General features: G+C 39.8%; 1 protein-coding gene across 1 annotated transcript in view; it reads left to right on the top strand.

The window, feature by feature from the left end:
- The first annotated feature begins 709 nt into the window (after window positions 1-709).
- Window positions 710-12,281, top strand: part of WWOX (WW domain containing oxidoreductase) — a 461,017-nt gene continuing 449,445 nt past the window's right edge. The window contains exons 1-4 of the mRNA XM_084214930.1: window positions 710-843; window positions 2,812-2,876; window positions 4,146-4,203; window positions 4,694-4,872. Of these exons, the coding sequence (XP_084071056.1) occupies window positions 737-843; window positions 2,812-2,876; window positions 4,146-4,203; window positions 4,694-4,872 (409 nt within the window). The 5' untranslated portion in view covers window positions 710-736. The remainder of the gene's footprint in view (window positions 844-2,811; window positions 2,877-4,145; window positions 4,204-4,693; window positions 4,873-12,281) is intronic.

The raw sequence follows: 12,281 nt of genomic DNA, 5'->3' as shown, positions 1-12,281 counted from the left end.
CGCTGTATTCACTGCTCTGAAAACAGAGGGCTGGGAGCACCTGATGCCCTGAAAATCACCGAACTGCTCAGATGGGCAGGCACCTTGGGGGATCATCCAGTCCAATCCCCCTTCCGAGGCACAGTCATCTGGAGGAGGTGGCACAGCAACGTGTCAGGTGTGTTTTGAATGTCCACCTCCCTGGACAGCTATTCCAGAGCTCTGCCACCCTCCATGTAAAAAGCTCTTCCCCATGTTGAGGTGGAACTTGTGTTTTAGTTTATGGCCATTGCTCCTCGTCCCACTGCTGGGCACGACAGAAAAGAGCCTTGCACCATCCTCTCGGCACCGGCCTTGGAGATATTTCTATGCATTAGTCAGATCCCCTCTCAGTCTTCTCTTCTCCGTACCAAACACGCCCACCTCCCGCGGTGCCTCTCACATGAGGCGCTCCAGACCCCTCACGATCCCTGAGACCGCTGCCGGACCCTCTCCGCTAGCTCCTCGTCTCCCTTGTACTGGAGATCCCAGAACTGGACAGAGCACTCCAGGTGTGCCTCACTAGGGCCTACCAGAGCGGCCTCAACCTCTGCGACCCCTGTTCCGAGCTCAGCCGGGGCCCCTTGCGGTGTCCATCCCCTCGGGGACCGCAGTGTCCCCGCCGCACCGGGCGATGCGGCGGGAACTACAGCTCCCATGGTACCGCGGGGCCGGGCGGAAGCGGGGCGCGCCGGCGGAGCGGGGCCGCGCCGAGCCCATGGCCGCGCTCAAGTACGCGGGGCTGGAGGACACGGACAGCGAGGAGGAGCTGCCGCCGGGCTGGGAGGAGCGCACCACCAAGGACGGCTGGGTTTACTACGCCAAGTAAGGGCGGGAGCGGGGCGAGCCCGGCGGGAGCGCTCTGACCGCCCCGCGGTAGCATCCGCGGAGCCGCGCCTCGGTGCGGGGCAGGAGCCGCCCCTCACGGACGGACGCGGGGCTGGAGCGGGTGCGGGGACGCGGGAGCTGTGTGCGGTGCCCGGCCGGCTGCGGGAGCGCTGGGCTGGGTGTGCGGGACGGGCTCCCAAGGCTCTGACAGTCTCAGCCGCCCCTGCGGAGCCGCGGGACCTGCCCCGCCTGGGGGTGATGCCCGGAGCCGCTCGGAGGAGCGGCCGGGAGCCGGCCCGGAGCTGTTCCAGGGCTCGGGAGGCGGAGCAGCTCCAGCCCCCTCGGGGCTCCGGGGGCGATCTTTGTGCGTGTTGGTTAGGGCTCACACAATATTGCAGATGGGTCAGTTTGCTTCCTTGTGGGAGCAGAGGAGAAACAGGTGCGGTGGAAGTTAAACGCCGTGCGTGCTGCTCCTCAGCTCTTCAGTACACCTGGGGCAAGAGATGAAGGATTGCACTGAGCACCCTCTGCCCGTGCTGCTGGACAGGATCCCATCCTCCCGGGTTACAGAGGAAGTGTGCCGCAGGATGAGCTAACTCAGTAGAATATGTGTTTATACACTCTCTCCTCTTGCGTGGTTTCTGTAGCCGTGCTGATCTTGGGCTCTCCTTCTGTCTGTTTAAAGCCACAAGAGTTACTCCCTTCCATAAAAAGGTGGAAAAGTATGGTTCAATCTCACCGGTGCCTTGTCCTCCCAAGTTCTGCTCTTATAAACGCTGGACAGAATGCTTTGGTTTATCCACACTTTGTAAACACTGCAGTTTCTCTCTAGGTGTTGGTTTTTCTTAGGTCAATTGCTTGTAAATTTCCTTTGCTTTCAAAAGCCCTTTCAGGAAGGAATCACTAGGTGAAAGTAACAAACCTATGAAATAACAAGGTATTATTGTGCATAATTGTTACACAGTCAGTTCAACAGGTCAGTTTCTGAACTCTTGTGAAACTAGACTGGTTCAGTTTGATGACATAATATAACTGTGGCCTTGCTGTAAGAAGGGAAGGTTACTTTTGTTGTGTGTAAATGGCTGTTGGGCCTGTAGGTTATTTGTAGTTATTGTGTGTTATTTATTGCTGTTGCCACTCTTTATTTCACACTTGGGCAGCTATCAATTTGGGCACTCAGTTAATCCCTGCCAGACTCTTAAAGCTTGGTTGTTATTTAAAAATACTCAATGAAAGATGAGATTTTAATGTCCAACTCGATTCAGCACTTTGGTTATTTTAAGACCTTGTTTATGTGCACATGACTTTGCTTATTAGTCTATAGTGCAGAAAATCTTATGATGGAGTATTTTAATCCTGCTAGTGATTTAAATAAATAAAGTCTCTGAATTGGAAGAAAAGGTGGGATACCACTGTTATGTATATTAAATAAATAATCTTGCTAGTCAAGGCCTGTGGATAAGCTTACTTGTCCAAAGCTACAATTGCTCATAGAAATCTGACTTATTTATATTATACTCCCTAAAACTCCTAACAATATTGATTTGTAGAGTATAATATAAGTAACCTTTCTAAAGCACCTTTCAAAACTTTTCAAAAGCATCTTTCTAAAACTCCTACCTAACAATATTGATTTGTAAAGGTGCTTTTGTAATTTGAAGACTTATTATTACTAGCTGGTGATAAATTCTTTTCTTGCTTCTTTCTTCCTTACTCCTGCCAAGGATTGTTATCTTTTTGAGGTGTTTTGAGTCTGTTAATGTTATTTTTAAATTAGTTTTTGTGTTTTTTTTTTTTTTCCTTATAAGCCATAAATTTGGATTGGAGGTCCGACATTTATTTGAATTTTTATAGACTCCTGTGCTCTCTGATTAGTTACTTTCAGAACTGTGGGGATATTTTGGGTTACATCAGAAAGATTATTAGGCCATTTTTAAAAATCTTAAACTTTTTCTTTTCCTGCAGCCACCTGGAAGAAAAGACACAGTGGGAACATCCTAAGTCTGGGAAGAGGAAACGTGTTGCAGGAGGTTTGTGTTAAACTTTTCTAATGAACTGACATTATCTTACAAACGCCTGGTTCCTCCACAAACTCCAACTGATCTCATTTGGTCTCCTAGTTGTCACTGATTCTGAGCTTGCAGAATATGGCTGATTTCAGTGGGGTGTTACCTCTGTGATTGTGTAGAGTGATCACTTTGCAGTGTTTTATGACTTTCCTGTATTGCTCAATAAAGCCAAAGTATTAATTCCGGGTTACAGAGTTTGTTTTAGGGTGGCTTGTAAAGCATATAGTCAAAAACTGGAGTTCTGTGTTCCTGGTGTCCATCAGATAATATTTATAATTGAATGATATTCTTCAAAGAATGTATTTCACCAAGGAGTATCCCTGGCACAGAGGGAAGCCTCATTTAGTTCTCATTTTACCTATTTCTCCCAACCCAACTGAGTATTTGTGCCAGAGCAGAAGGCAGGCAGTATTGCAGGACACTTCCAGAGGAAAATCTTCTCAAGGACCTTGGGTCAGTGCCTTAAATCAGATCTTCCCAGAAGCTTCTGTACCTGGGGACACCTCACTGTTTGCAAGCCATGTTTCTTTTGGCATTGGTAATCTGACTGTAAGTGGAATGTTTTCACTAAGTTTTCAGTCAATCAAAGAGAAATGAATGCTTTCCAGCTAAGGTTAGAAATACTCTGAATGCCATCTGTTAACTACCTTTCTAGAATCTTTTATATAAAAATTGGTTATGTAAAGATTTGGCATTTTTCTTCTGTCTGTCCTTCCAACTTCATTGAGTCATTTAGGTTTGATTTGTTGTATCTCATGCCCACTTGAGGGCTCTGATCTTTCAGCTTTTGGTATGTGTTGCACATAACTTTTCCTATATGCTTTTGCTGTTTATTTTAGCAGGGATAGATACTGATTGGAGTATCTATAGTAGTATAGATCTGTATGTGCTTGGAAGCGTGGTTGCATTTTGCTGATTTTTTTTTTTTTTGTGCTATAACATGAAATAATCTTTATAAAGATTTTTTTTTTAGATTGTCTTTATACTTAATCTGCCAGTCATTGCACTTGTACCAGATCTTCTGTGTATTGTACTTCCATGAGAGAGCAATTGTGTGAGATTAGGGAAGCAATCCTTCTGGCAAGTTCTGTATTGAAGGGTAGCAGGTAGCTGCACCACCTACAGAAAACAATGCAGAATTGTCTCATTGCTCTGAGAAATCAATTAAGCTTCAAACTGAAGAGTATTCTAATGCCTGAGAATAAAGTTAATGTTTTATGTGCTTCCTAGATCTGCCATATGGATGGGAGCAGGAGACTGATGAAAATGGACAAGTCTATTTTGTAGAGTAAGTATCTCAAATTGTGGAGTATGTAGAAGGAGGACAGCTGGGTTACATGCTGAGTAGCCTCCTGAATTATGATACTGTGACAATATCAGCTGGAAAGACAAAAAGATTAATAAATGCATCTTCAGAATCCAAGTGCAGATATTGCAGTGTCTACAAGTATGGGGTCCTTTTATAGACTTGCTATAAAAGAGAACATGATCTTCCCTAATGTAACAAGATTTTTTTCTTTTTTCCCCTGACAAAAAGTCCTGCCTTTTATGTCAGGGGTTCACATGAAGTTCAGAATGGCTTGTGAAGTATGTCACAACTGGAAAAAAAGTTTGATTAAAAAAAACTGGGATAATTTCAAGCAAACTGAAAAAAAATTGATTTTTGGGAATCTAAATAATCCACTGGAATTGTACACAGCAATGGTTGAAATACATCTAAAATCTAAATGTAGAGAACAGAAGGGTTCAAACAGTTGAGTTTTTGTGTTCTTTTGCAGCCACATAAACAAAAGGACTACCTACCTTGACCCAAGACTGGCCTTTACAGTAGAGGATAATCCAGTAAAACCTACTACTAGACAAAAATATGATGGGAACAGTACTGCAATGGAAATTCTGCAGGGCCGTGACTTGAGTGGGAAGGTGGCAATAATCACAGGAGCCAATTCAGGAATAGGTAGGTTAACATGGCACAGAAGGTAAAATATGGCAAACTTTGTCTTACAGCCCACTTGCTTATTTAAATATCTCTGTATTTCTTGTTTTCAGACTTGATTTGCACTTTTTTCATATAAAACCACTAGTTAGAAAGGTTTTTTTTAAAAATGTGTGAAGAATTTGGAGCTTACAGGAGAGCTACAGGAAAGACATCAGGTGCTGAAACAATTGATTTTTGTTTAGGAAATATTGATGGAGGCATTTTACATTATGCAAATATATAAAAAATGGCTGTGGAAGAGAATTTTATTTTTATGATCTTGGTGGCTAGGACAAGGAGTGAGGTTTGTATGGCTGCAGGGCAATTCAGGTAAAGTACTCAGAAAAACTTCCTAATGCTAGCAAGTAAATTCAGGTAAAGATTTTCCCAGGAGGCTGTGGAATTTTTATCTCTGAAGGTAGTTTGAAGTGAATTTGATGATGAACTCATGTCAGGATGTTTTACTTGTTCTTTTAGTTCAAGGAAATGCAATTTATGACCTTTAGTAATCCCTGCTAGTTATATTGTCTCACAGGTTCATCAATCCTTTCAGACCCAGCTCTTTTAGATATTTGTTAAATACTACTGCTTCAATAATGGTTGAGTGAGAGATTCAGATAACTGTTGATCTTTTGTTGCCTTTTATTTTTTGCATTTTTCTTTGTGAAGGGATTACATAATTATTGAAGGAGTCCTTTTGCAAATTATTTGGTGGTTTTTAGTTTAGTTCAGAATTTTGACTTAAATGCATTTTTGAGGACATTGGAAAACCTTGAAGATGTTCTGGAAAATGGGTTAATAGTAGGACTTACCACTCTGAATTTTCTTGAGTTTTATTTCTTAATTATTTAAGGGAGTGTTATTGCACAGGAGTCACATGAAGAATTTGGAGCTTTGCTGTGCCTTGCAGTGACATCCTGCTGTCCTTGCCTGATGTGCTGCTACAGATTGGCACTGCAGTTGGGCAGCAAGTGTTGTACTTAGCTGTCTCAATGAATTTGGGCTTTCTGGTGAGGTTTATGTTCCAAATTCTTGGTGCAGCATTTCTCTCCATTACATCCAGCAGTACAATTTGCTCTTTATGCAACTGTGCAGTCTCTGAACATTTCAAGGGTTACCTGGGCTCAAAGGGAATTGCCTTCAGCAGGAGCAGAGCTGCCATTCAGCCTTGCTGGATGAGTAGGAGATGTTTCAAATCCGGCAAAAGATTAATCCAAAATACATGATGGTTTTCTCAAGATTTTTTTTCCCATGTTTCTCCCTTAGTTTATTATCTGGATTGGTCACAAGTAATCAGTCATATCCTTGCTTGAAATATTTTTTGCTTTGACACAGAGTCCATAAATATGAAGGTAGCAAATTTGTGATCCAGATGGTGTTAGGGCCTCTATAACTCAAAACTCTTGCATACCACATTGCATTTAGTGCTGCTTTAGTCCTGTTCAGTGTCTGATATTTCCTCCCAGTTGCCATGGAGCATGGATTCATTAGCTGGTTCAAAGGGATTCTTACCAGTTTTGGAGCTTATTTTGCAGTTAGTTTAGGATTTCAATACTGTGCTCCACTTGGTGTTGTAGATATTCCTTTTAAATTTTCTGTGTCTGAGGTAATAGTTTCCTCCCTGCATATTTTGAGGAGTAAACAATTCCTGTGATTTCAGAACAGCAGAATGTTTTCTTTTAGAGGGAAGTGTAAATAATTTGAGGGAAATGTTGTCCATGGAGTAGAAAGAAATATAAAAATAGTGTATCACTTGTTGAGCATTTGTACTCAATAATGCAAGGAAAAAAACCAAACTGAAACCTTTGATAGTTGTCCAAATGAGTTTCAGTGGTATATTTGAAAATAACTAGCTATGGTGTCTGTCCATTTGTTGAGAAACGTTTCATTTTGGGATGAGCTGTGACTTGGCAGACTGCAGTCAGAAAAATGCATTTTCAATTACTGCATTGCTGAGTGCTCAAGATAAAGTTTGGGAAATGCTGAGAATCCCTTGAAAGATGGATGAACACATAAGTGATGTTTTTATTCATCCATATACTCTGTTTAAGATAGCAATGTTAAAAACAGATCAGCAGAGATGGAATGATATCTTAATTCACTTTATTTGTGAATCTAATACAGGGACTTCTATCTTGCTTGTCAGGAGCACTTTTTTCCCTTAGAGTTGAAAAATCTAAACTTTTAAAAAATAGAGATTGCTTAGTTAGTGAGGGAATGCTTTGGATGCCTTCAGCAGTTTTAGGGTTTTAGTGGTGTCACACGTTGCCTCATTGACATTAACTTAACATATCTGTAAATAGGGACACTGTCTGCTCTGTGCTGGTTCTTTTCATTCCTGATTAGGAAAGTGGTCTGTAAAACTTTCCTAGATTATACACCCACTTTCTTAACTTAATCCTTAAAATTGCTGTTGAAGCTGTGAGGGGGGAAAAGGTACTAAAAATTACATTTATTAACACTTAATTTTTGATTAACAATTTGGAAAAGGTTAACAAATGATTCTGTTCTTACAATACAAAGAGGTCCTAGCAGCTCAAGAGTTATTAGTGAAATATTTTCTTTTTTATTTTTGAATTTTTTTCTTCTGATAGTGCAGTCCAAGTGTTCTTTAGGGTTTCTTTTCTCATCTACTTTTTAAGCTCAATCAAAATTTTAGTCTGAATATCACATTAGAAAGTTGAGGTAACTTTTGATCCCAGTAAAGCTGGTGTATTAAAAAGAAGTAGGACAGACCTACTGAACAGCTCAGTCTTGTGCTGTCAGTCCTGGTTTTAAAAACATATTATTCTCTGTACATTTAAACATGAATAGTGTAAATTGTCAGTGGGTTCTGTCAGAGTCAGTAAGACCTATTCCACTGGGAGGAATTGAAGTTGTGTGCAATTTTGCGTGTTGTTTTTCTGTTTAGAGGTCTCAACATGAGCTAACAGAGAAAGACCTTCCCCATCTTGCTGCTGGTATGAGCTGATTCCTGCTCCCCAGTGTTGCCAGTAGAGGTCTGTGTTGCTCTTTGAAAATACTGAACAAAAGCAACCTGGTGCTTATTGCTGCTGTTAGGAAATGCTCCTGTAATTCTGTTGTTTGTGTTCTTAATTATTAGGGCTAGAATTGTAAATTTATAAAAGTGTGTCAGCAGTTCCTCTAGGTTTAATTTTACAGAGATGTGGTATTTTCAACTGTATGTGTAAGCAATCTTAAATGATACTAAAACCAAGTTAAAGTATTTTTTTAAAAATGTGTCAGAAAGCCAGTTGTGTAACTAATATGATTTTCTGACTTACATAACAATTGCTGTCTGTTTTTAAGGATCTTGTATGGCCATGGGACCATGATGTGATCTGGTGTCTGTGTCAGGTGCACTTGATCTAACCCAGTGACTGAAGTGTGTCTGAGTGGTGAAGTGCAAGTGGTGTTGCAGAATATAATGGAAGGGCAGAATGGGTCTGTTCTGTCCAGTCAGGCAGATTCCACAAAGCAGGGTATTTCTTAATGCTTTTCCAAGATTTTATTACTTGTATTTTATCAAACTGTGTTGATATTCACAACCAAGCAGTTACTCAGACTGGGATTCTGATTTTTCTGCTAGATGAAGGTCAAAAGAAGGCTGTGCATTGCTTTTGTAAGGGATGCCCAAAACAACCAGATTATTTTTTTTTCAGAGGCTGAAGAAAATCCAGAAGTTCCAGCCACAATGTGGCTTGTTGAGTGTTTTTTTGGAAGTCTCTTTTTTTCTGGCACTTTTACTTCTGTGCAATAGAGAAGCCTTAGCCAGGAGAGAAGCTGTGGATTAGGTGCTAAATCAGTGCTTAAAAGATGAGTCACTTCTCCAGTAAGATTTTGGTGTGTACATATATTTGGTGTGAGAAGTTACCACGGTTCTTTTATTTCTGTACAGAACTTCAGTGTTAGCAACTTGTGTCATACTGGTGCAAAAGGTTGGGAAGTGTGCTTATAATCTATCTCAATTAAACATCTGCTTTATGGTATAAGAAATTGTTTTGTCTGGCAATTTAATTTTTATAGATTATAACAGTTTTTCTGTTTTACTCATTTAAGTCACACTCTGATCATATGTGAGGAATTAAACAGACCCTTCACATATCACTGAGTGCTTGATTTTATTAATGTTAGTCTGACTGTCTTAAATATGTTCATTGTCTTTTGCTGTACTGCCTGGAGTTTCAGCTTCACTTTATGATTTCTGTATGGTTTTGGAATTTCTCTTATGCTGGAACACCTGAACTTTGTCAGCCTTGAAAAAGTCAGCTTGTTTTTGTTGGATAGTTTGTTTGGGGAAGAGGAAAACGTCTGAGAGAAAAGACATCTGTTTGCTTTTGGTCCATATTGTTATTTTTCTCAATTCTATTCATAGGATGATTTTAAGCATTCTTAGTGTAAACTCTTTTATATGGCTTCTTATGGTGAAAAAAGAGCAAGGTCTTTGCTTTCTAGTAATTATTATTTGCATCCTGTTTCTTACAAGAGCAGAACAAGGGATGTGAGCTGAGGCAGTAGACTTGTAACAATGCCTCCTGAATGGTCTTTTCCCCAGTTTAGTGAAAATAGTTTGTCTGAACCAAAATTCATGTTCATAAATGCATGAAATCCTGTGGGTTAATAAAACTCCTGCCTGTTTTTATAAAGAATTTCTGTGCATGATTGTGATGTAGCTCGCTGGTGCACAGAGAAGGGAGTGCTGGGGTTTTGCTAAGGGGATGCCTCTCATGTTGTCAATACAGAGCAGAACTTGTGGTGAAGGAGCTGCTCCTCCTCTGCATGGCTGGAGTTCCATGCTGGAAGTGTTGCACCCATGGAGACCTGGAGTGGTGCTTATTTATGGAGGTTTGGGCTCAGAGCTTATTGTGAGGCAGACAGAAAGATCAGCAATATCTAACCTTGGATTATTTTTCTTGGCCAAGTCCTAGCTGTCCTAGATAATTGTTTCATGGGATGCTCTTGTATTTATTTGGATTTTAAAAGCATGGAAGAGCTGTTCCTTGATATATATTTTGATTTTTTTGTGAATCTTAGGCTCCATGTATCATGAATTATCTTACACCCCCATGAGTAGCACTACCATGAAAACGTTTGTGCCTGTGTAGAAGTTTTGTTGTTTACTTCTTAGTTAAGCTTACACTTAGCTATTTTCTTTTTCCCAGGCCTCTCCTTTGTGGAAATCCAAACCTTTGTAGCAGGCATGAATTTTGTTGTACCAGGTTTTTGAGGGAATGGGAGTACAGTGCTTTTCCAGGAGAGCCTGGGTCTTGCAGGAAGTGTATTTTTGTCTGGAGTAGAATATAGGGGTTACTGATGTAGAAAAGCACAATTTATGGAGGGGCATGTGCCTTTGGGGTGGAACTTTTAACTCCTTGTGTTGTGGGATGTTTGTAGCTGTCAGTCAGGGATTAGCACTGATGTAGTTTGAACGAATGAAAATCCACTAATAGCTTTTATTTTCAAATTTGGATTAATAGAAGAGGGTTCTCTTTAACTTACAGAACTGTATTCTTAAAATTTATGGCAGGTAATAGTGAGTGAGTTTTCCATGAGTGCCATCACTCTGTTTTAACTGTGGCTTAATATTGTGGAATATTAATATTGCTCTGCTTTACATAAGACTCCAACTGCTTACTTGTTACATACTGTAAATATTAAGAGGTCCCCTTGGACTTCCTGTAATTTATATTTCTTATTGAGTAAGCTGAAAATAGTGTCAGATGTTCATACTGCTTTTTCATGTCCATTTTGATGAATCTATTTATTACTTGTGTAATGAGTAGTACACATGGTTGGTTAGCCAAGTTATTGAACTTCATCAACCTTGGCTGAAATTCACAGTGCATGTGAAACTTGTTGTAACATGTAAGAAATTACATCTGGGCTAAAAGGTTCAATAATGATTACTGCTTGTAAGGGAATACTTTCACAAAGGATGGGATTGAGCTGTGGGCCTGTGTTGTACTTTCAGGTATTCCTTTTACAGAGGAGAAACATATTTGTAGAACAGGGAGCCTTTCTAGGTGGTACTTACTTGTCTCATCTCCAGGGGCTAGAAAGACTTTTCAACTTGATTGAAATATTTAATTTCACAAAGGTTTTTTGTATTATTTTATGCATACTTCATAGTCCAGGGAAAAGACCTTTTACATGATTCAGTTTGTCTTGCCACAACATTGAGATTACTCTTTCCATCATTTTGTGTCTTCATGTTTTGAAAACTCATTGTGCTTCAAGAATTTTTTGAATACATGTACATTTGTATTTAGGAGTGCATGCTAAATGCTGGAGAGGGAAGAGGTTGTTAATGCATTTTATTTTCTAATAGCAGGATCTTCTGAAACATGTAGGGGCTTTTCTAGACAATTCTAGTTATAGTCTGTAGCTTTACATTAATGTGATGTTTTTGTCTTACAAGCAGAAAATTTTTAGTGCATACATCTATGCTAAGAGGGTGCACAAGAAGGAAGGATTTCAGTATCCTGTGTCCCTTTTATGCTTCTCATGCTTGGTTGCATCAAGGTGCTACAAGGTCTTGAAACTCAGGTCTGAAACACTTAATCCCTACCCAGAAGGAAGTGAAAGGAGACAGGTAAAAAACTGGAAAGACAAAGATCAAAATCCTGACCTGATTAAAAGGAGTTTGATCTTCAGAATTTGTGATGCCAGAATTTTGTCTGAATTAGAGAATAAAAATAGTACAGTGAGAAAGGAACTGATTTTACACTCATCCTAAAGTCTACAAGACAGAGGTTTTTTTAAAAAAGTGTGTGATTTATGAAAATAAATTTGTCAAGTGTCACATTGTTTCAGGAGTTCTCAATGGAAGACCATCAAAAACAAAAAGTACCTTTGTCTTCCTTTTTAAAATTAGTTAATGGTATTGCCGTTTTTAGATCACATGTTACACTCTTAAGCCTTTCTCTTGTTTTTATTTTTCTTCTGTGGAGATTTTTTTCTTCTCCTTTTTCTATTTATTCTGTTGGCTTGTCATTTTAATATTTAAGATCTCTGTATCTTTATGTTCAGCTACATAGCCTCAGTATTTTTGTTGCTGTAACATCCAGCTGGTTTTGATTTCTTGCTGTATTTCTACATTGTGGATTTCATTACTTCATCTGTTGCTTCAGGAAACTTCCTACAGTCTGTCTTCAAATCTGAATAGTTTCATAGTAGTACACTTTGTTTCCTCCCCTTCAATTAATGATAATTACCTTAGTCACTGTTCCTAAGTTCCTATTCATTGTTAATGTCTTCTTTGTATTAAAGATACTGGTGAGGTTAGGTTTTCTGATTGTTGTTATACTTTCTTGATAGAAATAATATGGGTGAGAAAGGAGTTGTCACAGTTGAGTTCTGGATGTATTTATTGAAAGCTTCATGCACTG

This window comes from Fringilla coelebs (assembly GCF_963513975.1).
Source record: "Fringilla coelebs genome assembly, chromosome: 14".
Classification (NCBI taxonomy): domain Eukaryota; kingdom Metazoa; phylum Chordata; class Aves; order Passeriformes; family Fringillidae; genus Fringilla; species Fringilla coelebs.
The sequence above is the reverse complement of the archived record's forward strand: the minus strand, read 5'-3'. Positions and strand labels throughout refer to the sequence as shown.